General features: G+C 46.1%; 2 protein-coding genes across 2 annotated transcripts in view; one reads left to right on the top strand and one right to left on the bottom strand.

The window, feature by feature from the left end:
- Positions 1 to 3,819, bottom strand: part of LOC127045625 (cytochrome b5) — a 33,079-nt gene extending 29,260 nt beyond the window's left edge. The window contains exon 1 of the mRNA XM_050941888.1: positions 3,599 to 3,819. Coding sequence (XP_050797845.1) covers positions 3,599 to 3,733 — 135 coding nt within the window. The 5' untranslated portion in view covers positions 3,734 to 3,819. The remainder of the gene's footprint in view (positions 1 to 3,598) is intronic.
- Positions 3,820 to 10,607: 6,788 nt separating this feature from the next.
- C2H18orf63 (chromosome 2 C18orf63 homolog) overlaps positions 10,608 to 27,220 on the top strand; it is a 34,220-nt gene continuing 17,607 nt past the window's right edge. Inside the window, exons 1-6 of the mRNA XM_050939767.1 lie at positions 10,608 to 10,741; positions 11,520 to 11,598; positions 12,919 to 12,975; positions 16,194 to 16,305; positions 24,983 to 25,024; positions 25,915 to 25,991. Coding sequence (XP_050795724.1) covers positions 10,608 to 10,741; positions 11,520 to 11,598; positions 12,919 to 12,975; positions 16,194 to 16,305; positions 24,983 to 25,024; positions 25,915 to 25,991 — 501 coding nt within the window. The remainder of the gene's footprint in view (positions 10,742 to 11,519; positions 11,599 to 12,918; positions 12,976 to 16,193; positions 16,306 to 24,982; positions 25,025 to 25,914; positions 25,992 to 27,220) is intronic.

The raw sequence follows: 27,220 nt of genomic DNA, 5'->3' as shown, positions 1-27,220 counted from the left end.
AGAGAGTTCCCAGACAAGTGAAAGATGACTATTGTACTACATATGAACCAAGTGCTTAAAAAAACTGAAAGCATAAGGGAAACACCTATTACAAACAAACAGCAGATTCAATTCTGTAGAAAAGATGTCACAGTATTAAAAACTATTAAAATGTTTATTCAAAAAATGTGTACATATGAGGAGGATATCATCAAATTTTGCACATTAAAAATATTCTATATAAAAGATAAATAGCTGCCTATGAAGACTCCTCTCAGTTACACCAATGTAAAAGCAGAATTTGACCCTGAGCAACTGAAGTGTTCCTTTGCTGCCTGAATAACATTTCTAGTTGATCTTGAAAATTCTAGTTATGGAGAAAGTTATTCTTTGAGACACATTATTCCTACACGGCTTACTCATTTGTTCTATGGATATTAAAACTGGAATAATTTCATTGTAAATGGAAAATAAGACATGAAAGTTTGAAAATGTTACAGAGGTTGTTCCCTTTAACATTTACAACTTGCATTACACACACACACACACACACACACACACACACTGGGAAGAGAGAATGATATAAGCTGTTGTTTCTGAACAAACATTTCATTTGTTGCCAGAAGTTCACTGGCTGTATCGCTCAAAAGCTTTTCTAGCATTGCTACCTGCCAGGTGAAAACTGGCTTAGTCAGAAAGAATCACTAATTTCACTAGCTGCATGAAATCTCTCCCACCCACAGGATTTCATCATCAGTTACACATGGACCTTGTCTGCATAAGCAAGCATGATGGCCATTGTTTACCAAAGGTGCAGTTCCACTGGTGACAGCAACAGCAGGAGCTATAGTATAGACAGGTCTCATGTTATCACCACAACATCCAACCCCCATCCTCAATGAGGCAAAGATTTATAGATTAACAAAGCTTGGGTTTTATATATCATCTAGATTGCACAGCAGATATTTTTTCCCCTCTAACCTTTTAGTTGATAGTAATTTTAGGTAAAAAGAACGAGGAGTACTTGTGGCACCTTAGAGACTAACACATTTGTTTGGGCGTAAGGTTTCATGGGCTAAAACTCACTTCATTGGATGCATGCAGTGGAAAACAGTAAGGGAAAAAAATCAGCATGGAAATTAGGCTTGAATAAAGACTGGGAGTGGATAGGTCATCACACAAAGTAAAAACTATCTCCCCAAGCTATTTTCTTCTCCCTACTGTTACTCACACCTTCTTGTCAACTGTTGGAAATGGGTCATCCTGATTATCACTACAAAAGTTTTTCTTCCTCCTGCTGATAACAGCCTACCTTAATTGATTAGTCTCATTAGAGCTGGTATGGCAACACCCATTTTTTCCATGTTCTCTGTGTATATGTATCTTCCTACTGTATTTTCCACTGCATGCATCCGATGAAGTGGGTTTTAGCCCACAAAAGCTTATGCCCAAATACATTTGTTAGGCTACGGTGCCACAAATACTCTTCATTCTTTTTGCTGATACAGACTAACATGGCTACCCCCCTGAAACCTGTCACCAAGTTATTTTAGTTACCACCTGCAACAGCAGATAAACCCTTCTTCAAACAGAATATGACTCAGTACTCTGTTAAAGATTACTAATAAATACATGGAACTCAATCCTGAACTTCTGTAATCTTGAGCATTTTACTTTGCAAGCTTCATATACTTTTATATAGTCTTTAAGAGTGTTTTAAGCCCCCACATTTCAAACCATAAGAATCTGAATTCTCTATGGCTGTCTACACTAGTATCACATATCAGAGGGGTAGCCATGTTAGTCTGGATCTGTAAAAGCAGCAAAGAGTCCTGTGGCACTTTATAGACTAAAAGACATATTGAGCCTGAGCTTTTGTGGGTGAACATCCACTTCAGAAGATGAATGTCACTAGTCACATACACTAGTATGTCTCACCAGTAATTCATTAGTGATGCAGACAGTAATAGTGGGCACTATTGTAGATGTATGACTTGAGCATTTCACATAAATAGTGGTGAAGACAACAACATTCTGTCTGCACTACAGCTTCTAACAGTAAAGCTGCACCAGCAGTTAGTTAAAGATACAGGTACCTTTGTATAGACAAAACCTTAGAGTAATCTGCTTATGTCCTGAAGCACAAGTATTTAAAGCATATTTAAATACCAAAGCAGGAATCTGAAATAATTGGAGGCCTCAGTTTTACAGGCCCATACATATTCTGAGCCAAAGTCTATTCAAAGTTACAGTAAATTTGGAGTAACTCCCTTGAATTAACTGAATTCACACCTGTGCTTATTTTGAACAGCAGAGCAAAATTTTGGCCATTATATATAAGTAGAATACTTCACAGTGAATGAACCAAGGATACAAGATGAATTCATTGCCAAATTAGATAATCTCATTTTGAAATCATCATGAAAACAATTTTTTCAAAAAATTGGTTAGGGAATTTGTACAGTGCACATTTGCTCTCTTCATGACTGTTTTATTAAGTTACCGGAAACAATGTCATTAATTATGCACAATCACATTCATTCACTAAATAAGTCAGGGGCTCTGAAAAAAGAAAGGTGATCATGCAGTTAAAGATGATTCTAACACAAGCCTACAAGCTTAACTGTTGAAGCAAGTGAGTGAGCACTTAACTTTATCACATTCACATTCTCTTAAATCCCTGAGCTATGATTTGAGCATTGGCCTGCTAAACCCACGGTTGTGAGTTCAATCCTCGAGGGGGCCATTTGGGGATTGGTCCTGCCTTGAGCAGGTGGTTGGACTAGATGATCTTCTGAGATTACCCTAATAATCTATGATTCTATGACCCCAGTTGCTATCAGGAATCTAGCTATTAAAAATTCTCTTAAATGTAGCTTTTCTATGCGGGGAGGGGGGGCGAGAAATGGCACCATTAAAATGCACAGAATGAAATCAGATTATACCCTATGCCCTGGACATCAAGTTTTCAACACGTCAGGCTTTCAGGAGAAGGACTGGGACGTTTTGGGGACCTGTGTGTTGAAACCGGCAGGGTCCCGGCATCGGAGAGCCTGCGCTGAACTGCACAAACAACGAGGCAGGGTCCTGTTTCTGACCTCGATCACCGGCGAGCAGCCAACCCTACAGCCCTTTCCCCCTCAGGGGACAAAGGTGCTTTCTAGCAAACGCCGCACAAGAACGAACTGCAATTTTCAAGCCCTCCTAAGCTGGCCAGACCAGCTGTCTCAAAAGTAGCAACTCCCCACGTCTAGCACCTCCTGATACTCCTCCGCCTCCACACACCGCGTAACTCTTCAAACTGGTTTGAAGTGATATCCCCACGTGTTCCCAACGGGGGGGCCGCACCCTTCCCCCTACGCAGAGACGCATCCATCGTTGCTCAGGCTCTGACCCCAGAGGCCTACGCGCACAGGGGGTCAGGAGTTTTGGGCCCCCGTCCCCCGCGTGCCAGTGCCCAGCCCGCTGGGGCAGCGGGTGCTTTGCCAGGGAGCCCGAGCGGCGCTTGGCGCCGCGACTCCCCAGCGCTCCACCCACCGCCAGGGGATTTAAACCCTTCAGCAGCCCGAGCGAGCGCCGCCGGCTCCCGAGCCCAGCGCGCCTCGGACCCGGCACTCGCCTCCTCCAGGAATTTGGTGAGGTCGTAGATGCGGTGGTGTAGCAGGATCCAGATGCTCTGGCTGTGGTTGTGCGTCTGGATCTCCTCGAGCCGGTAGTAACGGCCCCGCCACGCCTCGCGCGCGTTCGCCGCCATCTCCCCCGCTGAGCAGCGCGCGACCCTCCTCTCGGAACAGCGGCTCTCCACGGAGGAGGAATGACTCACACCCCCCCGTCCTCACCCCTCTCGGGGCAGTCTTATCACCGCGCGCGCAAGCTGATTGGACGTCAGGCAGCGCCCGACCTATCACAGGCCGTCTCCTCCGCCTTTCCCCGCCGTCCCGTCATTGGTTGAATGATGAATGAGAGGCTTTTCGCAGTATTACAGCCTGTTTTTTCCCTTAATTCTAAGAAATTGTTGCGTTGCGGCTTCGGTACATCAGTGTGGGGGAAGGGGGAAGGGAAGGACACAGTCTCGTACCCTCCGGCCAACCCCCCCTGCCATACGGCCGCTATTAGCCTCGGGATCACGTGACGCTGCGAGAGCAGAACGCCCCAAGCAGTACCTGAGACTGAGCCCCGCGCCCTCCTCCCTACTCAGCCCCTTCTGAGTGAGTCGTGCATACGGGGCTGTGTCCGTCTCTGTCCCTTTTCTCCCTTCCTCCAATGACCGCTCCGCAGCCCACCCCCCCGGCCGTGAGAGGTTCTGCTTTGTAGGGGAACAGCTCTCTGCATCCCATGTGCTGTTAATGTGGCCCCTGTCTCCAGGAGCTCCCCCCACACACACACACACAGATGGTCTCTTCTTGTCAATTGCTGGTGGTGAAACCTCACTTTTCAGGCTGCTTAGGAGGTAAAGATAGCTCCCCTTCAACCTCCTTTTTCCGTAGGTCTTGCCGCTCTCTCATCTTCCAAGGCCACGTCTCAATTATCCTTGTGTACCAGTTCAGTACAGCGCATTCATAAATTCCCCTGAAGTATGAGAATAGGGGAAGCCAGAGAAGGCGAGCGGTGGTGTAAGGCGGAAATTCCTCAATGAAATCTGTAGGCAAGAGATCTCACAGTAAAAATGGAGAACAACTGAGCATAACTTCCATAGAAGTGAAAGAAACAATAAATGGTTCAGTGTAGGGGGCAGCAACCTATTGCCAGTTTAGAAACAAATGGATGTTACCACCAAAGAGGCATTTTGTGCAGACAGCTACTGCCTAAGATGAAGTCTTATTCAGGACCCCTTCATTGATGGTGAAACTGGTTGAAAATGAGGGTAAAATTGTATAGAAATATTTTTGTCTGTTTTTCATCAAATTTTTCCAACCAGCTGTAACTGTTTAGCTTAGCAAAACTTAAATCTTTAGTCATACAAATACATTTAATTACACTGAATTGTGAATTCTGTACTGGTGATTTGATCATCTCCTTAAATGTAATTTTCCTTTCCTCCAAACCAGTAAACATGTTCTGACCCTTGTTTTGCCATTTACGATTGTAGCCGGATTGTCACAGCTACATAAATCAATGAAGTCAAAATGCTTCAGTATCAATTAGCAGTAAACGCTTAAGTGAAAAGAGGAAATGCAGTAATCATAAAATATTGTGACAGAAATGTGTAATTCCCCTCCTACTAGGTAAGCTCATTTTGCTAATTTATTCAGGCAACTTCCATTAATTAAATTCAAGCTATACTTCTGCAACACTATGGATGGTAATGATGCCACCTCCCACTTATTATCTAGACCTGGCCTTAAGGCAGTGGTTCCCAAACGTTAACAACCTGAGAACCCCTTTCACTAAAATGAACCCCTCTTAAAAATGAATATTTCCAGGGATTTTCTCCTTTACCTGAGTATAAATTACAAAACCAGTGATCTTGGAAATATAAAGTTTGTTTTTATGACATGCTTTTTACACACTATTTATTATTATTTATCATTGCAGTATTTTTATTACATAATGAAAATGGCACCACTCTTCCAAGATCTCACTTTAGTAGCTTGTATCACTTTGAATAAGCCTGTTATAAGACAAGGCTCCTATGTTTCATCAAGGAGTATTCCATGTGAAACAGCATGAAGGTATTTAAGAAGCCAACTCAAAGAGTTCCTCCTACATAAGCATTCAGGTCTTGAGCAGTCCAGGCAAATAATGCATGTTACTATGAAGTTTAAACTTGTTCTTCACAATAATTTAAAAAACAACACTAGCTGCCTATTTAATTTTAAAAACAACAAAAAATATCCACCTCCCTTTCCATGTCTTATAAGGAGGCTTGAAGTTTAAATCTCATCAGTGTGATAGATACGCTTGCTTTGATCTGCTTTGCTCTTGGAAATCCAGGGGCTCCTGGCTGCTGGCCCCTTGCTGCCTGCGGTCCCTAGGGACCGCTCTGTCCGCCATTAGGGAATTTTTTCCCGAGAACCCCCATAACATTTCAAGAACCCCAGTTTGGGAACCACTGCCTTAAGGGAATCCTGCAATTGTAAGTTTCACCCACCTGGTGGTGACTCACGAGTCCCCCGGGAGCCCCACAGGTCGCACGGTGGGCATAGTGCAGGCAGCATTTCGTTTCATTTCAATCTAACACAGAATGTGCCTCGTGGCCCTTCAGAACTATTGGGGGGGGGCTTTAATGTGACTTCTCCAATCCTGCCAGACATGCCGTGTGCCATTGAACGGCTTGGCCTGTAGGGGCGCTGTGTGGTCTCTGCTGTCCTGATACCTGGCCTTGGGCGAGGGGAGGGCAAGCTGAAATCTTGGCGGGAGAGGGGCAAGGCGGAGCTTCGAAGCGCCACGACAATCATCTGGGGAACAAAGTGACACCCGCAGCAATTTGCTGTTAGCACGCAGGGTCTGCAGGGGGCCGGTGTTCTCGTCATGCGCTGGGCTACATCTGCGGCGCACGTTTGGGCCCCCTGTACAGCTGCCCATTAGGTCTGTGCTTTGCACAGAGAGGGCTCTCAGCGCCTCGCGCCGACACCCCTTGGTGCTGCCGCCTCTCACAGCCACACCTAGATGCTGCTTAGCTGCCAGCGCAAGATCGGCTGCCGGCGCCCGCGTGCGCAGCAGCCTCGCGCACCTGCTCCAAGCCGCGCGAGCTGAAGGCGGCAGGTGGCCGCGGGAGGAAAGGCGGGAAGCGAGTCGAGGGGGCAGCACGCGGGTTGCATGCCGAGTCGCCCCCTCCCGCGAGAGCGCCGTGCTGAGGTGGGGAGAGGCCGGGTCCAGGGGCAGCCCTGGCCTGGTTCCGTCCCTGCTCCGCCATTTGACACCCCCACCCCCATTCACTTGTCACTCCCGGGAGTGGGCGGCGGATTGGTCCTTCTCCCGTTTGCCTACCTCAGCCCCTCAGCTGATTGCGGAAGTAAAGTGCTCCGCAGAGCTAACCCCATCCACATCGTGCGGAAAGAGGCAGCTCAATAGCGATCTGATAAATCTCTCAGCAGCCCCCCCCATCCCCATTCCTCATGCTCTAAATCCAAAGCAAAGCGTCCCAAACGCTGCTCCTGTGGGCTGGAGGTTGCTCTGAGTGGTGGCCAGCTAGGGGCAGTTTTCTCCAGTGTAGGAGGATCTGGGGAAAGAAATAGATGGGGTGAAATCATATAGTTGGGGCAAACTAAACAGTTGTTTGAACTGTATTTTTGAAGGGCATCCTCAACCTGCCTTCCATTACTGAACCCTGCTGACAGTCTGTAAACAGCCTGTGCCACCTTGGAGGTCCAGTGGGGCAGAGCTTTCCTCTTTGCAAGTGACTCATGAACAAGTGAGTGTTGTGGGGTGGGGGCAGGGAGTGTGTCTTATCTGCAGTTTGTGGCGTTGGTCTATTGGACCGTGCTTCTCTTCATACTTGATATTTATATGGATTATGTGGCTAGCTGCAATTATATTAGGGTACTTTTTTTTTTTTTACTGTGATTCAACCACTAACTGACAGGGGATTGGGAAAAAAACATCTCTATTGGCAAGATATACCATAATTTTCTGATATGGGGTTACTTGTACCTTTCTTTGAAGTATTTAATCCCAAAAGAGATAGATTACTGGACTAGTTGGGCCACTGGTCTGATCCAGTAGGGTAAGTTCTATTAAAATGTTCAACCACAAATCATCTTCTAAGACTTTAAGTGCAGTTTTCATACTGACATCACTTTTCATAAAACAGAAAACTGAGTATCAGGATGACTATGTGACCCAACTTGGTTTTTAAAACCTTATTTCTCCTGTCTGAAATTGTTTTGGCTCTTTGGTCCACTGATGGGGAAGTAGGGAAAAAGAGAAGGGACTTTGTGTCCACCAGCCTGGGATCCCTCTTCTTCTGATTTTTGAACACTTGGGTTGGCAATACTGTTTACTTATTCAGCTCATGTGTGACTCTGCTGAGGTCTTGTCTACACTATCCTGCAGTTCGCACTATGGGAGTGTGACTAGCATTTCACACCAAAGTGCTGTGTTGTAATTCCTTCATGTGGACACTCTGGGCACAAACTAAAAGGTTGCTGCTACACATGAATGTAATCCTCTTTAAACAGCTTCAAAGAAACTGTAAATTCAGACTTGCGGCATCCACTTGTGGGAGCTACAGCACAGCATTTGGTGCATACTCCTGTTCAGACCCCTGTAATCCGAACTGCAGGACAATTTAGGTGTGCCCTTAGTTTCAGCTTTCAGTCTGGTTGAGATTGTATGATGTGTAGCTCCACATCTTACCCTGCATGTTAATTTGCATGGGATTATTTAATTGATAAGATGCTGGTCTCTCAGTTTTTGGGCCACAGATTTTAATCATACTTAAACTCTTTTTAGATAAATGTGGTTGGATTTTAAGCAAGGTGTACGTTAGAGTAAAATTACAAATGTAACATTAATCTGTAACATTTATTCCTTAATAAATGTTTGTCCAGATTTCTTAAAGTCGTAATTTACAAATCTTTTCAGATGAATTGTAACTTTGCAGAATTTTAACACGGGACTTGCATTATTATTGTTACTATTTCTTCTGCTCTGATAAGGCCATTCCATCATTCATGATTATTTGGGGGGTGGGAGGAGAGTATGAGGACAGCTGTAATTATCAGGCAATACCTGGAGGAGGGGTTGGATATAAGTAGTCTTTCTTAGTTAACTATTTCTTTTTTGTGTAATATTTCTGTTAACTGAATACGTTTTCTTTGAGCAGTGAAATAGCTGTTCATTAACTTTTTGTGTCATAAGTGAGCTAGTTCCAAACAGCCTTCAGACTTTATCTGGTCTGCAGTGCAGTAATTAAAGGCATAAGGGCAAATCTTCATTTATTTTAGTGAAATCAGTGATAGTTTACACCAGCTGAGGCTCTGCTTCCTAATCATCCATTCCTATGGGAAAACTGGCACAAGGGAGCTGAAGAGGAGGAATTCTCAGCATGGATCTCCTTGCTTTAATATTGGCCTTCAGCGCTTAAGAAACTCCAGCTGCATGTGTCTTTTAGCAGTAATATAATAAGGATAAAACTCATCTTTGCCAGAGACATAACTCTCTCAGGAGTAGTGTGAGACTGTGGAATAAATTCCTAATGATCATCACAAATCTCATCACCTTCCATTCCTTGTGCAGGGCACACTTTATTGATATTGCCTTCTGTAACATAAACATAGCTGCATGTATATTAAAAAAAAATCTCTACCAAAACAAAACACTGCACTGTGCATACTTCTTCTGGGTAGAGGATGGAAACAAATAATATGTGACAGATGCTGAATGCACTAGAAAATGCTCAGGTACTTGATGAACATGGTATAAGAAACTAGATAGAATATAATATTCCCCTATAGTTTGAAAAGGGGGACAAACTTTGCTGGAGGACACAGAAATGTAATAAAGCCTCTAGGATATGTTACATTTCCAGCACGGTGCGTGAGGAGGAATCTTTATGTGCATCTAGTCGTGTGGCTTGCAATCTCTTCCTCAGCCTGCCTATTACCATTGCTTGACTCAGACCCCTACTGGGATTCTGAGGTAAGAAAAAAGAGTACAGTGCAGAGGCAGATGACTCCCCTTTCCATGCAGGAAGGGAAGATCCTGACAGAGAGAGGTCTTCACTCATGGATCACAGGGGCTTGATTGGTCCAAAATGTTGACACAACAGAGTAATTTAAGGACAATGTCATTCTTGCCTTAACTCTGAAGCTTCTTGCTTTTGTGAACATAAGATGTGCCCATAACATTGTTTTAACATTGTCTGTGAGGTTTATGCTTACTGTGTTATAAAATGCATGAAATGTGATAAGTTGTCTAAGTTGACTAAACTATTATATGTTATAAACTCTCACCTAATGTTAATAGGAATATAGTTGTATTGATGAATTTGTTTGTGTAACCCTTCTGCCCGTCAGAGTTGGCAGCAACAAGGGCTCGGTTCAATATCTAGGGGTTCCGTTTCAATAACACAACGCAAAACCAGCTCTAGCCCCCACCCAGTGCCCTGGGACAATTGCATACCACTCCCCTGGGTGTCTCTAAGAGGCAATACTTCCCCTCTTGCAAGTACAGAGTCTGAGTGTAGCAAAAGCCTTTTAATAAAGGAGGGAAACAATGTAGCATTATGTTAGGAAAACACCACAAACAGGATTCATAACATAAAGCATGAGCAAAAGACCCACAACCAAGTAAGTTTGGCTCAGTTGAGTCCATCTCGCCATCATAAAATGCCAAGTACAGTTCTACTGCCCTTGATTCACATAACCAGGACAATAACATTTTTTACTCCTGTCCCAATAACACAGAGACTGGGGTTCCCACAGCAACCAAAGTGACTATTTGGGCAAGCAGTCCCATCATGCAAGGTGGGGTAGGTGTGCCCATACAAATGAGATCAGCTCCTGAAGTTCTTTTCCACAACTCACCACCAGATGTCAGGGTAGAGCTCATTCTGACACTGCTTACATTTACATTATTTCATAATTACACAATATCCTAATAATAGTTCCTCTTTTTGATAATGAAGTCCTATTTTTCTTTTATTAAAGACTAAGCTGCTGAGCTGGGACAGTTAACAAAATAAGATGAATGACACAAGACACCAGTCGCTGTTCTTCGTCAGTCTGCCTGAGTTACAAAAACTCTGTGCCGTTAAAGTTACACTGAGTACTACACTGGCAGAAAATGAGATTAGGAATACACAGATGAAGATTTGCAGGTAAAGGCAAATAAGGACTGACATTCTCAGAAGTAATTTTATTTTATTTTTTGTTAAAAGTATTTCATTAGTAGTTAACTGTAACAAGATCAGTAAAGTTCCTCACAGTTATGGCATACTTATTAAAGAATACATTTTTTTTCCCTGTGCTGGTTCTGGTAAGGTACATGACAATTGTTTTAAAAAAAAAAAGCAACAAAATCCTTTATAGCTTGTAGAGGTGTTCAATTTTAAGTCACTTGTTACGAGTGGACCACTGAATTAGTAAGGGAATAATAAATGATTATAAAAGAACAAAACAGAATAAAAAGAATAAAAGTTAGTCCATAGTCCTATGCAAAGCTGTAACTCTTTGAATGTATCACCTGAGATATTACAGTATTTTACAGAGGTTGAGTTGAGGAATAAAGTGGTAGTTCTCTCCCAAAAAACACACTCGCATTCCCAACATACTCCAGTTACCATGCATACTCTTGTTTTGTTTCACATTTACCTTCCCACCTTCTGGAAGATAGTGAGTGCCAATTCTGAGTGTGGATTTTGTTTCTTCTCACAAAGGTCTCCAACAATTATCAAATAACTGTTTGTGACTGACCAGTCTGGGTGGGATGTGAATCAGTAACTTGAGCTATCCAGCACTTTCCACTGAACTACTGGAAAATGTAGTTAAACTTTAGAAAAATATAACTAAAATAAAGGTAACCTAATGCTGAGATGTCAAGCCCAATTTAGAGGAAATTCAGTTCAGAATTAATTTTGAAAAGTTTTATCTTTGTAGGCAATTGTTATTTCTTCATCAAGACATCCTTTCCTCACCTGTCCCTGGAACACTGAATCAAATTTCAGTTGTAATGGCGGTCAGTAATAAAATCTCTGATACTTACAGTATTTCTATCTATATTCCAACTCGTTTTGTTAGCAGAACTACTATAAGTAAATTGATACTATTTACATATAAATTGTTGTTAATGCAAAATACGTAAATTAACACCAATAATGTATGTGCCATATTATTTCTTCCATGGAAGAAATGGCGCATTGAAAGGACAGTGGTGAGTAATGTGTATCATCACTTCATAAAGAGAAGTACAGTGAAATGTGCCTTAAGCATTGAGGAGGAGTGAAATCCTGGTCCTACTGAAGTCAATGGTAAAGCTGTTGACTTCAGTAGGTCTAAGATTTTACCCAAAATGTTTGGCGATACTTTGGGAATGTCTGTTACATAATAAGGGCAATTTCTTAACTTTCAATGTAAACTAAATTAATTATTTAATGTTATATACTACTATATATTTTATATATTTTTAAAATATTGTGCCTGGTGTTTTTAAACTATCATTCACTTCACATATTAATGAGATAGTTCTTATAAAAAAAAGATGCTGTTGGGCCAGGCCTGTAGTCTAACACTGAAAAATGACTTTATTTAATTTATGTATTCACTTCTTAATGTATAAAAAAACTCTCTTGTATCAAGATGAATATACAAATTCTAATACAACATTGGATTGTTGCTCCTAAACAGCAAAAATTGAAATGGACATAGCTGAAAACTTTTCCATGTAATTTAAATCATGTATTTTTCCTATATAAATACCAGTTTACATTTGTCACTTAAAAATATCGTCTCCTCCTTCCCCAGCATCATGAGCAAGAGCCTCAGAAACTGTGGTGGGGGGAATATAATGGGACCCTGCATGTCATGAGTTCCACAGAGCTGTACAAAAATCTAGAGTCAGCCCTGTCTGAAGACATTTTCATACAGCTGCATTAATTAAATATTTTATGTTGGTCATTGGTTAAGGGCAAAGAAAAATATCTCTTCCCTGCTGACCTTGAGAACGGAGTTATCAGGCAGGGAAAAAACCATCAGCAGCCATCCTGTGTCCATTATGGATCTTTTCAGCCACCAGCCCCACTTCAGGACAGTTGGTAGTTTCAAAGCAATTTGATTAGAAATTTCTGCCATAGTGGGTCCTGGTCCATGACTAGGGCTTCTAGGCTGTATAATAATACAAAAACCCCACCAATAGTAACAACAAATTAAGACAGGTCGATATCAACGACTTGGCTCTGGAAGAATAGTTAGTACAGAATGTGGTAAGGCTGCACAAGTAATTGTTGAATACTCCTTTTAAGTTCAAAAGGTTCAGATAATTCTTTTTTGTTTTTTTTAGATATCTTTTTACAAAACTGGAAAATGTCAGGCTTATGTAGAGAAACATGGAGCTACAGTAAGTAATTCTTCACACTGTTACACTTATTCATTGTTGCCAGTACTTGTGATCCCAGTAATAAAAACTGATGTTTTTCATAGTGCTTGCAATTCCCATTCCAACAGAAAATCTCCCCCCTTCTTAAATTTTGCACAAAATGCGTATGCTGTGTATTATAGGATTGACTTACAGTACCAAATAATGCAAAGTACAGAAAACTTTGTGAAGCCCTATCCATGACCTGTTTTTGTTTTGTTTGCAATGTATATTATGATTCTGTTGTGCTACCTTGCCTGTGATACAACGTTTGCATTTGTATGGCTGAGTGTAGACTTTCAGAAACTGCTGAGTAGGATGCCAGTAGTTATAATCAAAACCAATTTGCAATCATGCATTTGCATCTTCATTGTGGCCTACCTTTCTTTGATGCTAGATGTATGACCTTGCATTTGACTGTATAAAAAGACCTTTTGTTTGGATGAGCCCACCTTGCTAAGGGTATGTCTACACTATGAAATTAGGTCAATTTAATAGAAGTCGATTTTTTAGAAATCGATTTGATACAGTCAATTGTGTGTGTCCCCACTAAGCGCATTAAATCGGCAGTGTGCATCCACAGTACTGAGGCTAGCGTGGACTTTTAGAGCGTTGCACTGTAGTAACTATCCCACAGTTCCCACAGTTTCTGCCCTCCATTGGAATTCTGGGTTGAGCTCCCAATGCTTGATGGGGCAAAAACATTGTCGTGGGTGGTTCTGGGTCAAGCCCCCCTCTCTCCCTCCCTCTGTGAAAGCAATGGCAAAATATAATTTCTTGCCTTTTTTCCTGGGTTACCCGTGCAGACGACATACCACGACAAGCATGGAGCCCGTTCAGCTCACTGTCAGCATCTGTCTCCTGAGTGCTGCTGGCAGACGCGGTACTGCTGTGCTACACAGCAGCATCCCCTTGCCTTGCCTTTCAAATGGCAGATGGTGTAAAACAACTGCTAACCGTCATCGTTGTCCCATGGGTGCTCCTGGCTGAACTCAGTGAGGTCGGTCGGGGGCGTCTGTACAAAAATGGGAATGACTCTACGTCATTGTCGTCTTTAAGTTTCATCTAATGGAGATTCAGTCCTGCCTGGAATATCATGCTAGCTGGAGGCTACTGCCTCAGGCTGGTCTCGCAGTCAGCAGCACCATCCGGTTGCACCTACCCCACCCTACCTCTTGCTCCCGTGGCTCATGAAGCATGGACATTAGTAAGGAGCAGTTCAACGATAGGCTGAGCAAGTGCATAATGCTGGTAGAATGTGCCTTTGGAGTTTACTGACTCGGTTAGACCTCAGTGAAACCAATATTCCCATCGTTATTGCTGCTTGCTGTGTGCACCACAATATCTGTGAGAGTAAGGGGGAGATATTTATGGCAGGGTGGGAGGTTGAGACAAATCGCCTGGCTGCTGATTATGCACAACCAGACACCAGGGCGGTTAGAAGAGCACAGCAGGGCACGCTGTGCATCAGAAAAGCTTTGAAAACCAGTTTAATGACTGGCCAGGCTATGGTGTGAAAGTTCTGTTTTTTTCTCCTTGATGAAAACCCGCCCCCTTGTTTCACTCTACTTCCCTGTAAGCCAACCGCCCTCCCTTCCCCCCTTTGATCACCGCTTGCAGAGGCAAAAAAGTCATTGTTATTTGATGCATTCTTTATTAATTCATCACACAATGGGTGGGGAGTAACTGCCAAGGTAGCCCGGGATGGGTGGGAAGGGGGGAAGCACGGGGTGCAGTAGTTGTAGGGACACCCCCTAGAATGGCATGCAGCTCATCATAGAAGTGACATGTCTGGGGCTTTCACCTGGAGTAGTCATTTGCCTCTCTGGTTCTTTGGTAGGCTTGCCTGAGCTCCTTAAGTTTCACGCGGCACTGCTGCAGGTCCCTGTTATAACCTCTGTCCTTCGTGCCCTTGGAGATTTTTTCAAATATTCCGGCATTTTGTCCTTTGGAACGGAGTTCAGATAGCATGGATTCGTCTCCCCATACAGCAATCAGACGCAGTGCCTCCCGTTCGGTCCATGCTGGAGCTCTTTTGTGATTCTGGGACTGCATGGTCACCTTTGCTGATGACCTCTGCATAGTCACCTGTGCTGATCAGCTCACCATGCTGGCCAAACAGGAAATGAAACTTAAAAGTTTGTGGGGCTTTTCCTGTCAACCTGGCCAGTGTATCTGAGTTGAGAGTGCTGTCCAGACCAGTCACAATGGAACACTCTGGGATGGCCAATACCGTCAAATTGCATCCACACTACCCCAAATTCAACCCAGTAGGGTTGATTTCAGCACTAATCCCCTCGGTGGGGAGGAGTACAGAAATCAATTTTAAGAGCCCTTTAAGTCGACAAAAATGACTTCATTGTGTGGATGGGTGCAGGGTTAAATCGATCCAATGCTGCTAAATTCGACCTCAACTCAAAGTGTAGACCAGGGCTAAGTGATCTATGTCAAATTGTATAACTAATCTGACCCCATCATTATTTACCACTCTATCATTTTTTGTGTCATTTGAACATTTTATTAGAAATTATTTTATATTGTCTTCCAGATCACCGATAAAGGTATTGAATAGCATTGGACTGAGAACAGATAGGACCTCTCTGGAAACATCCTTTTTGAGAGCTACCAGCTAACCAGTTTTTAATGCGTTTAGTATAGGCTACATTGATTTTTGTCTAGAGCTATTTTTAAAAGATTGTCATGTGGGACTGAGTCACATGCTTTACTGATATATAGGTATATTATGTCAACACAATTATCTTAATCAACCAAACCTGTGATCTCATCAAAAAACATCCTTGATCTCAGGCTAGACCAGCAGCTGGGTTTGATGTATATGCATGTTGGGAATCACTGGTTAGAGTTTGGAATGAGATATAAACAGTATCCACTGAAAAGTACTATCTATAACTTATTCAGTCATTCCTTTCCCCCCAACCTTCTGACCCTCCAAAAACCCAGAATGCATTAGAATGCACCTTAATGTTGGTGTCCAGTAAAATATAAAATGCCAAATCCCAAAGGTCTCAAATCTGTTGCAGTTCCCAACTAAATAAAGGGTACAGGGGCTCAGCATCTTGCAGGATCTGGTCCAAAATGACAGTATGATTATCTTTTATAAAATCTTGATTTAATTGCTTTAAAATCTACTTATTATATAATTATTTAATCCTTTTTTTCTCCTTTGTTAATATTACTAGATTGAGGCTCCAGAGAGAGTTGGCCCAGCCAACCTTCAACCATGTCTCTGTTACACACTTATAACCCGACTTGCCCCCAGCTGGAATAAGGCTGGTCATCTGTTGGTACAAGGTATTTTATTCAATTGGGTCAGAGCCTGACCCTTTGACTTTCCCAGTACTTTATTATTTTTAATTATATTTACCATGCATATGCTGCCTAGTCTTTGATTATTAGTTTTACATTTTTGTTTGTGTGTATTTCTATGATTGTTTCTTTATCCCAGTTCAATTTTTAATGAATAATATAAAAGGGCAAGTAATTCAAATTTTCTCTCTCTCCTCCCCTTTGTGTAATTGATTTAATAACCATGTAAATTGACCATAGCATATTCAGTTAATAATTTCAAAATCAAATTTGCAGTACAGCAAATAATTTATGAAAATAAAGTAAATAGGTTTCAAAATCAGTTGTTCGTAATCAACACTTCTGTTTCACAGAAGTTGCACACTTCACTTACATAGGATGACAGTTACGTGCTTTACAACCATGTCTTTCCACCAAGTTTCATGAGGCTAGATGTTGTTCTTACCACCTAACAATGTTTCCCCTACTAACTGAACAAGGGGAGAAGAGTGGCAAATTAGCAAATGTAGAAGACCAGACACCAGTGGATGTGGTTTTAGTACAACCATATGCTATTCATCCCTTACAGAAATTGTATGGATTTATTCTACAGTATAAATTAGGATAAAAATCCATTTTTCTGTGTTAGTTCCAGTGTCACTGTTATCAGAATCTTTTATTTTATTTTGAATCATTTTTTCTTCATTAACTATTTTCAAAACAGATTTACATCCATTTAAAACCAATTCAGTGTATTCAAGAAAATGAATTAAAATCAGCGGGCCAGATCCTCAGATGGCATGAAATTGGTTTACTCTTACTGAACTAAATTTTTAGTGTTTGTTCTGGGGTGTATAGCCTATCTGCCCAAAAGATGATATTGCTACAGTAGTTATTTTAGATTTCAAGGTTCTTCTTCGAGTGATTGCTCACATCCATTCCAGTTAGGTGTGCGCGCCGCGCGTGCACGTTCGTCGGAAACTTTTTACCCTAGCAACTCCAGTGGGCCGGCAGGTCGCCCCCTGGAGTGGCGCCGCCATGGCGCCCAATATATATCCCTGCCGGCCCACCCGCTCCTCAGTTCCTTCTTACCGCCGTGTCGGTCGTTGGAACTGTGGAGCGCGGCATAGCTGTCCTCCACGTCCCTAGCTCTCCTTGTTATCTATCGTTTATCTCTAGCACTATTGTAGTTGTTAATTAGATTGTTAAGTGTAGATAGTAGTAGTTAAGTTAAGTAGTTTGTAAATAGTTCTTCGCCGGGGGCTTAGCCCTTCCCAGCACCCGGCACCAGGCTCATGCCTGGTTCGCCGGGCTTCAAGCAGTGTGCGGCCTGCAAGAAGCCCATGCCTACCAGCGATCCCCACGACGCGTGCCTGAAGTGCCTGGGGGAATCGCACAGATCCGACAGGTGCCGCATCTGCAAGGCTTTTAAGCCAAGGACAAAGAAGGAGAGGGATCAAAGGCTCCGGACTCTCCTTATGGAGGCGGCACTTGACCCGGCGGCTTCGCAGGCCGTGATCTTGGCGCCGGCACCGGATCGCACCGGCACCGAGAAGACTCCCCGGCACCGACCTTCTCCGGCACCGGGGACAGAGCCTAGGCCGTCGAAGTCTATTACTCCGGCCAGGCAGACCCGACTGGAGCGCCCGGCCTCAACATCGGCCGCGGCGCCGCCGGCACCATCGACTCCGGGCCCGGCGGGTCCGTCGAGTCCGGTGCCGCCAAGCTCCCCCATGACATCTGGGGTTGAGATAGTGGTGCCATCCACACCGGAGACCTTCGCCTCGGCACGGGACCTCATAGCCATGACTGAGCCCACTCAGCTGCCACCCCCGGTACCTCCGGTGCGGGTCGTGTCCAGAGGCAAGCCTATGATGTCGGCACCGTCTCGGGACTCACGTTCTCGATCCAGGTCCCGACGTCACGGCCGCTCCAGATCCCGCCGCCGCTCGCAGTCCCGGCACCGCTCCCCTCAGCGGTACCGGTCGCACTCGCGGCGCCGGTCGACATCCAGACGATCGCGGTCGGACTCCAGCCGCCGATACCGGCACCGCGATTCCAGGAGCCGATCCAGACATTACTCGCCGCACCGGTCGACCTCCCGGCACCGAGCTGGTGGCAGGTCCCGGTCCCGGTCGACCTCCCGGCACCGAGCTGGTGGCAGGTCCCGATCCCGGCACCGAAGCGGCGCCCGGTACCAGTCCAGATCCCGGCACCGTGATAGAACCCGGTCCCGGTCCCGGCACCGATATGACTCCCGGCACCGGTCTCCGGCACCGAGAAGATCGCCCGTGCCGGCCCGCGCAGACCCTTACCATCCAGCGTCCGCCCCGCCATGGCCCTCTAGACAGCCGTCCGTATCTTCGCAAACGGACAGCGGGTATGCGCTGGGCACCGACCGGCAGGCGGCGCTGTTCAGCGATCCGCCACAGCAGGACCAAGGCCCGCAACAATGGGGATTCTGGACACCCTGGGCATACCATCAGGCCCAGGGCCCCCAACAGCTCCCTGCTAGGCCGGCGACTGCGGAGCGCAGGGCACCTGAAGCCTCGTTGTCTCACCCCCCTCCCTCCCCGGATGGGGAGGAAGGGTCCAAGCATCAAGACTCCGCGTTGGCTCCTGAGGCAGAGACGAGGGCCGAAGGAGACCCGCCGTTAGACACTCTCTTGCCGGGGGTCTCCTCATCCTCCTCCCCGGATGAAGCGGTGGCTGGTACCTCCTCCAACAGCCCCCCCCCCCCCCCGCTGGACCTCAGGGCGCACCAAGACCTCCTCAGGCGAGTAGCTCAAAATCTGAGTCTGCAAGCCGAGGAGGTCTCGGAGATAGAGGATCCAATCGTTACCATCCTCTCGGCAGACGCTCCCACCAGAGTCGCCCTACCATTCATACGAACCATCCAGGCCAACGCCAACACCATCTGGCAGTCTCCGGCCTCCATTCCTCCTACTGCGAAGGGCGTCGAGAGGAAGTACATGGCTCCTTCTAAGGGCTACGAGTACCTCCATGTGCACCCGACTCCGTGTTCCCTGGTGGTTCAATCAGTGAACGATAAGGAGCGTCACGGCCAGGAGGCTCCAGCCCCCAAATCCAGGGAGGCCAGGCGGATGGACCTCCTCGGCCGTAAGGTGTACTCGGCTGGGGCGCTGCAGCTCAGGGTCTCCAACCAGCAAGCCCTGCTGAGCAGATACGCCTTCAACTCCTGGGTGGCAGCAGACAAATTCAAGGAGCTGCTGCCACAAGATGCTCGCCAAGAGTTTACGGCCATCTTGGAGGAAGGCAAGAAGGTCGCACGCACGTCCTTGCAAGCCTCTTTGGACGCTGCAGACTCGGCTGCCCGTACCCTCGCGTCGGGTGTAACAATGCGTCGCATCTCCTGGCTGCAGGTTTCTGGCCTTCCGCCGGAGCTCCAGCACACTATACAGGACCTTCCTTTCGAAGGCCAGGGCTTGTTCTCGGAAAAGACAGACCCCAGACTCAAGAGTCTGAAAGACAACCGAGTCATCATGCGGTCACTCGGGATGCACACACCCGTGACGCAACGCAGACCCTTCCGGCCGCAGCAACAACAGCGCAGGCCGTATCCCCAGTTCCGCCAGCGGCAGGACCTTAACAGGCGCCGCGGCAGGAACGGAAGGCGCAGGCACTCGGGGAACCAAGGGGGGCAGAACCAAGGCTCCTCTAAGCCCCCGCCTGGACCTAAGCCTTCATTTTGAAGGTGCGCCCGAGGGCGCAGTAACAGTTTCCCCAATGGATCCTTCCCCCCCGTTTTCCAACCGCCTTTCGTTTTTCCTCCCAGCGTGGTCCCTAATAACATCAGACCGCTGGGTCTTAAGCACGGTGCAGTCGGGATACCGCCTGCAGTTTGTTTCATTTCCTCCTTCCCGCCCCCCTTCCTCGTCCCTCTTCAGGGACCCCTCTCACGAGCAATTCCTTCGACAGGAGGTGCAGACGCTCCTCGGCAAAGGAGCTATAGAGGCGGTGCCGGAGAACGAGAAAGGCAAGGGGTTTTATTCCCGCTACTTTCTGATCCCCAAGGCCAAGGGGGGCCTCAGGCCTATCCTCGACCTGCGAGAGCTCAACAAGTACCTGGTGAAGTTGAAGTTCCGCATGGTATCCCTGGGGACCATTATCCCATCCCTGGATCCGGGAGACTGGTACGCCGCCCTTGACATGCAGGACGCGTATTTTCACATTGCCATCTGGCCACGTCACAGACGTTTCCTTCGCTTCGTTGTGGGGCCTCTTCATTATCAATTTGCAGTCCTCCCATTTGGCCTGTCCACGGCCCCGAGGGTGTTTACGAAATGCATGGCAGTTGTTGTGGCGCAGCTTCGGCGCAGTCGTATCCACGTGTTTCCGTATCTGGACGATTGGTTGATTCGGGGCACGTCGGAACAACAAGTCTGCAGCCATGTCCGCGTGATCACCGACATGTTCGCCACTCTGGGCCTCTTGGTAAACACGGACAAGTCCACCCTGGTTCCCACACAAAGGGTGGAATTCATCGGGGCCGTCCTGGACGCCACTGTGGGCAGGGCCTTGCTGCCATTGCAGCGGTTCCAGGCCTTGTCGGCGATCGTGCAACGGCTGCGGACAGCCCCCTTAACGTCAGTGCGGACATGTCTAACCCTGTTAGGCCACATGGCGGCTTGTACCTTTGTGACCGATTACGCTCGGCTCCGCATGAGGCCCCTCCAGTTGTGGCTCATCAGTCATTACAGACCGACAAGACAGCCGCTAGATATGTTAATCACAATCCCCCAGAGGGTATTAGATTCCCTCGGCTGGTGGCTAGACCAGTCAGTGTTATGTGCGGGTCTCCCCTTCCACCCACCTCAGCCCTCGGTGTCCCTAACAACGGATGCCTCGGATCTCGGCTGGGGGGCCCACCTAGGGACCCTGAGGACGCAGGGCCTGTGGTCCCAGGAGGAGGTGGGGCTACACATCAACATGCGGGAGTTGAGAGCGGTCCGTCTTGCTTGTCAAACGTTCTGTCATCAGCTTCAGGGTCGCTGTGTCGCGGTGTTCACCGACAACACGACGACCATGTATTATATCAACAAGCAAGGCGGCACCAGATCCTCCTCCCTGTGCCACGAGGCGATACGACTCTGGGACTTTTGTGTAGCCCACTCCATTCACCTCATGGCTTCCTTCCTCCCCGGAGTACGGAACACGCTGGCGGATCGATTGAGCAGATCCTTCCTGTCACACGAGTGGTCCCTTCGCCCAGACGTCGCCCTCTCCATCTTCCGGAGGTGGGGTTATCCCCGGGTGGACCTCTTCGTGTCCAAGGGGAACAGGAAGTGCCAAGCGTTCTGCTCCTTTCAGGGCAGGGAGCCCGGGTCGATAGCGGATGCCTTCCTCATCCAGTGGTCGACCCACCTGTACTATGCGTTTCCCCCATTCCCTCTGGTCCACAGGGTCCTTCTGAAGGTGCGCAGGGACAGGGCTCACGTGATCATGGTAGCCCCGGCATGGCCCAGACAGCACTGGTACCCCATACTGATGGACCTGACCATAGCCGACCCAGTTCCCCTGCCCCTTCATCCGGACCTGATTACCCAGGAGCACGGGACCCTCTGTCACCCGGACCTGCAGTCGCTGCACCTAGCGGCGTGGCTCCTGCGTGGCTGACTGGCTCTGAGCTGCGCTGCTCCACGCCGGTGAGGGAGGTGCTCTTGGGCAGCAGGAAGCCGTCCACAAGAGCGACATATTTGGCCAAATGGAAACGCTTCTCCTGTTGGTGCGTGGAGAGAAATCTCCGCCCTTTGGAAGTTTCGGTAGCCGACATCTTAGACTACATTTGGTCCCTCAAAGGGCAAGGTCTGGCCATATCGTCGTTGCGAGTCCACCTAGCAGCTATCTCCACCTTTCACCCGGGTGCGGATGGTCGCTCTGTTTTTTCTCACCCGACGGTGTCTAGATTCCTTAAGGGGCTGGAACGTTTATACCCTAACGTCCGTCCCCCTGCTCCAACCTGGGATCTTAACCTGGTGTTGTCCCGGCTCATGGGGCCCCCCTTTGAGCCGTTAGCTACTTGCTCCCTGCTGTACCTCTCTTGGAAGACGGCCTTTCTAGTAGCTATCACCTCAGCTAGAAGGGTGTCGGAACTCCGGGCTCTTGTGGTAGACCCCCCATATACGGTCTTCCACAAAGACAAGGTGCAGCTGAGACCACACCCCGCTTTTCTCCCCAAGGTGGTCTCAGCCTTCCACGTCAACCAAGAGATATTCCTCCCGGTTTTTTTCCCGAAACCTCACTCCTCAGGCAGGGAGCAGCAGCTCCACTCGCTTGATGTCCGTAGGGCTCTCGCGTTCTACGTGGAGAGGACCAAGCCCTTCCGCAAATCCCCCCAGCTTTTCGTGGCACTAGCGGACCGCATGAAAGGGCTTCCTATCTCCTCCCAGAGGTTATCCTCTTGGGTAACGTCCTGCATCAGGACCTGCTATGACTTGGCCCATGTCCCTACGGGCCGTGTGACTGCGCATTCTACCAGGGCGCAGGCGTCGTCGCTGGCTTTCCTCGCCCGTGTGCCCATCCAGGAAATCTGTCGGGCAGCGACCTGGTCATCGGTCCACACCTTTGCTTCCCACTACGCCCTGGTCCAGCAGTCAAGAGACGACGCGGCCTTCGGATCTGCAGTGCTCCATGCCGCGACTTCTCACTCCGACCCCACCGCCTAGGTATGGCTTGGGATTCACCTAACTGGAATGGATGTGAGCAATCACTCGAAGAAGAAAAGACGGTTACTCACCTTTGTAACTGTTGTTCTTCGAGATGTGTTGCTCACATCCATTCCACACCCGCCCTCCTTCCCCACTGTCGGAGTCGCCGGCAAGAAGGAACCGAGGAGCGGGTGGGCCGGCAGGGATATATATTGGGCGCCATGGCGGCGCCACTCCAGGGGGCGACCTGCCGGCCCACTGGAGTTGCTAGGGTAAAAAGTTTCCGACGAACGTGCACGCGCGGCGCGCACACCTAACTGGAATGGATGTGAGCAACACATCTCGAAGAACAACAGTTACAAAGGTGAGTAACCGTCTTTTACACTGTATCTTGTTATGTATAGGTATGCTAATGAAGAAGTGTATTCAGGACAGCTCTTTTCTCCTTCCACAGTGTGCTGCATGTGACCTAAGCAGAATGTTTCCACAAGCTTTCCATGGCCAAGGGACATGGCAAGCTGGTTGGTATGAGGGAGAGTGGAGACAAAGTACACACTAGCCCTTCTTCAACCAGTATGAAAAGCACTGTCCAGCACCTTTACCCCCAACTCCCCTGGGTACTTTCTGAGACATTCTACCCATCTGTTGTCAGTGGCCCCTCCTTATTGGAATCAAGGCCACTATTTGGTTCTTCATTTCATAGTATCACTTAGACTAAAACTTTTTGTTGTGAAACACACATGGTAGCTCTGGGGTTGCTTCTAATCTATCAGCTGGTTTGGGTTGGTGGAAGAAGACAAAGCAATGTTTCTATCCAGCTCTCCTTTTGAGCCTGAGGATTTTGTTCCAGACATTTAAGTACAACAAGATGTGAGTAATGTGGCTTTTTAGGCTGCAACTTTAGTAACTTAATTCATCTGGGAATTATCAGCAATAATTCATTCAGTGCAGATTATCATTCTTTCTCACTCATTTCCACATGTTTGTGGAGGGCTGCCATCAGTCTCCACCCCTCCAACTTTGATTACAACCATTGCTTGGACCCTACCACCTTTCCCTCATGTGAGGGTTAAGGGGCTGGGGAAAGGGAGTTGTCTCCTCACTGTACCAGACATTAGGAGCCCCAGCCCTGTTCCCCAACTTCTTTAGGGGATACCTTCCCCTAAGTCCCCTTCCAACTCCAGTTAATTAGAAAACGAGACTCCCTGTGGAATAATTACCTGCACTGGACACTGCTACCAACCACATTGCAACTACTTTAACCTTACTTCCTGGCTGACCCAATCAGGTCCTGAAGGTGTGTGGAAGGTGAAAAATTCCACCCTATTCCAACCAATCTGATGATAAGGGAAAAATTCCTTCCCAGTCCTGAAAAAGGCAAAGAGGACAGTGCCCACAACAGACCACAAAAACCCAGTTCTACACTTGTCCAATGGATGGGAACTGCTGATCCATGAGAGAGGGTTCTGTCTGGCAGGACAGAGCATATATACCTTTTCCCAGCCCTGCAGGAGGACAGTGGCTTACCTTACCCCCTCTGGCCAGCCCTAGCTTAGGTAATGCCTCCCTCTCCCTACCCACCTCAGTTTGAAGGAGGGAAACAACCTTGAATGAACCACACCCTTTTCTTCCCACTTGTACAGACAAAGTGCCTTCCCCCCACCCCCCCACACACATATGGTGGTAGAAGTTGCATTATCTGTTACCTAATGAAAAGCAATTCTGTGTACAAATTCCTTACTGAGAGAGAAACATCATTTATATAGTTGTTGTGCTTTCATGCATATTTCTGTGTTGATTTACATGCCACTTCTAATTCAATGAAAAATTCACTGATACAATTTTTTTCTTTTCTGTGAGAGGAACAAACTACACAGGAACCCTGTCACACAAAATAAACTATGCAGTTTATACATTTCTGCTACATAAAATACTTCTGAGATAAAAGTCTTAAAGTATACTAGGTTTTTGCATACATTTTATAAAAATAATACATACTTATTTTATTTATTAAGGAAGCAATTTTTTGTCTCATATGGGAAGGCAAAATGCTGTTGGTAAGTACAATGCTGTGTACTATTAGAAATTAGTTAGACTGTACTAAGCTTCCATGGTCTTAGTATATCAGCTCAATATCTTTTCATTTTGCAATCTACAGATAACTTCAATCATATGATACCTATTGACAGATTCTTCTTTAAATTATATGGACACTTTTCAAATTAATTGCACCTCTATAAGAGAGAGAGCAGTATTTTTATACTATTAATCTTAACCTATGACCATAGATTGACATATATGGTTGGGAGAACCTGGTTATAACAGTTAATTTTAGGCAAATGTAGTTCAGACTGCACAAGTGTTATGGAGGTTTGATGAACATGGGTAAAGTAAAATGAATAACTATGATTAACTGCCTTAAATTTACAGTTCTCAAAACATCAGACCACAGTGGTGTTATTCCTTAGTACATTAGGAATAAATATATAGAAAATATATTTATTTTATTTCTATACCTCAAATATAAATTTTAAGAACTAAATTTTAAAACATTGACACCTAAATTTGCACCTGGAAAATATTTTCAGGAGCAGGTAATTGCCTGTGCAAATTGATATTTGTGCATTCAAGTGACCATTTGGACATACAACTGTGAGCTTTGTGCAGTTATGTATGTTCACATACATTTTACAAGTGAAATTTAGTCATTGATATTAGGAATTAGCCAGACAATGCTTATTTTGATTTCAAAAAATTGAAATATAATTCTTTATACATGAAGAGTAATTCTTCTTACCTTTTGGTACTGCTACACTGAGCATAATAGTTGGAGGGTTGGGTTTTTTTGTGTGTTTGTTTTCTTAAATAAGAATCTTGGCTTTACCTTTTCACTTAATAGACAATTATACAGATATACAGAGTGGTTTTGGTTTTGATTTTATTTCAGTCATGGACCTCAATGTATCAGAGACCCAACTTTGCATCAGTGTAGAGGCTTGCACAATTCGACTACCGCCACCCAAGGTACAGAACAGTTCTAATTTCTATGGCTAATTTTGTTCATCCTACTTGCACTTTTTTATTGGCTGTATTTTATCTGGGATGCTTTATTTGAAAAGGACATGGTGGATCAAGATGTTTACTCCCAATTGCCATTGGACATGCACTATGTTAGTTCCTTATCCTCATCTTGTACTGAATATATATGCCATATATTATTGGAAATGGCTGTACTCATGAGAGTCTGACAGTCATTCCAATCAGAATGTCAGAGCTGTGAGATTTCCCTACAGTTGCTATTTGAAGAGAATTTCAGGGAAAATAATAATAGAGCATTGGAAAAGGGAAGCGCGTGCTGGTAGAACTATTTCCCCAAAGATAGTAGATTTTTCATATGAAACGTACATCCATTTGGGACTGCCAGGCAAAGATGTTACACAACAGTCCTCCTCTGGAGAAGAAGATGAATTAGTAACAATAGAGGCAGATGACGCCACTGAGATTTAAGCACTGTATCATCCACAAACACCAAAAACCCTGTTTGACACCAGGGTTTTTGACCCCTTCCTTGTAGTCTCCACGGAACAGAAGGACATCTGCACACAGTGCATGATGATTACAGTGGACGGACGTCTTTATGCCACTAGGTCGATTTATACCATAATATTCTCCCGCATTCCCCAGGAGATAATCCTTCTTTCACTTCCATCCTATAACAGAGGCCTTGGCTACACTGGTGCTTTACAGTGCTGCAACTTTCTCGCTCAGGGGTGTGAAAAAAACACCTCCCTGAGCGCAGCAAGTTACAGTGCTGCAAAGCGCCAGTGTAAACAGTGCCCCAGCACTGGGAGCGTGGCTCCCAGTGCTGCAAGCTAATCCCCACGGGGAGGTGGAGTACGTGCAGCACTGGGAGAGTCTCTCCCAGCGCTGGCGCTGCGACCACACTCGCACTTCAAAGCACTGCCGTGGCAGCACTTTGAAGTTCTGAGTGTAGCCATACCCTTAAAGTAACATCTTATGTTCAAAACCATCTATCAACTTTTAGCCATCAGAGCTATCAAAGAAGTTCTGTCTGAACAGCGCTTCTTTGAAACCTGCTCCATTTTCTTTGTGATACCCCAAAAAAGTTAGAAGCAGTTTGGGTCATGCTGGACATGAGCATAGTTAATAAATATATCAGAAACCATACTTCAGTATTAAGAAATGAGCATCGGCTCTGATAGCCACCATGTCACCTTAACAGATCTGGTACA

This window comes from Gopherus flavomarginatus, chromosome 2 (assembly GCF_025201925.1).
Source record: "Gopherus flavomarginatus isolate rGopFla2 chromosome 2, rGopFla2.mat.asm, whole genome shotgun sequence".
NCBI classification, from domain to species: Eukaryota; Metazoa; Chordata; order Testudines; family Testudinidae; genus Gopherus; species Gopherus flavomarginatus.
Note: the sequence above shows the minus strand (reverse complement) of the source record. Positions and strands in the feature narration are given on the sequence as shown.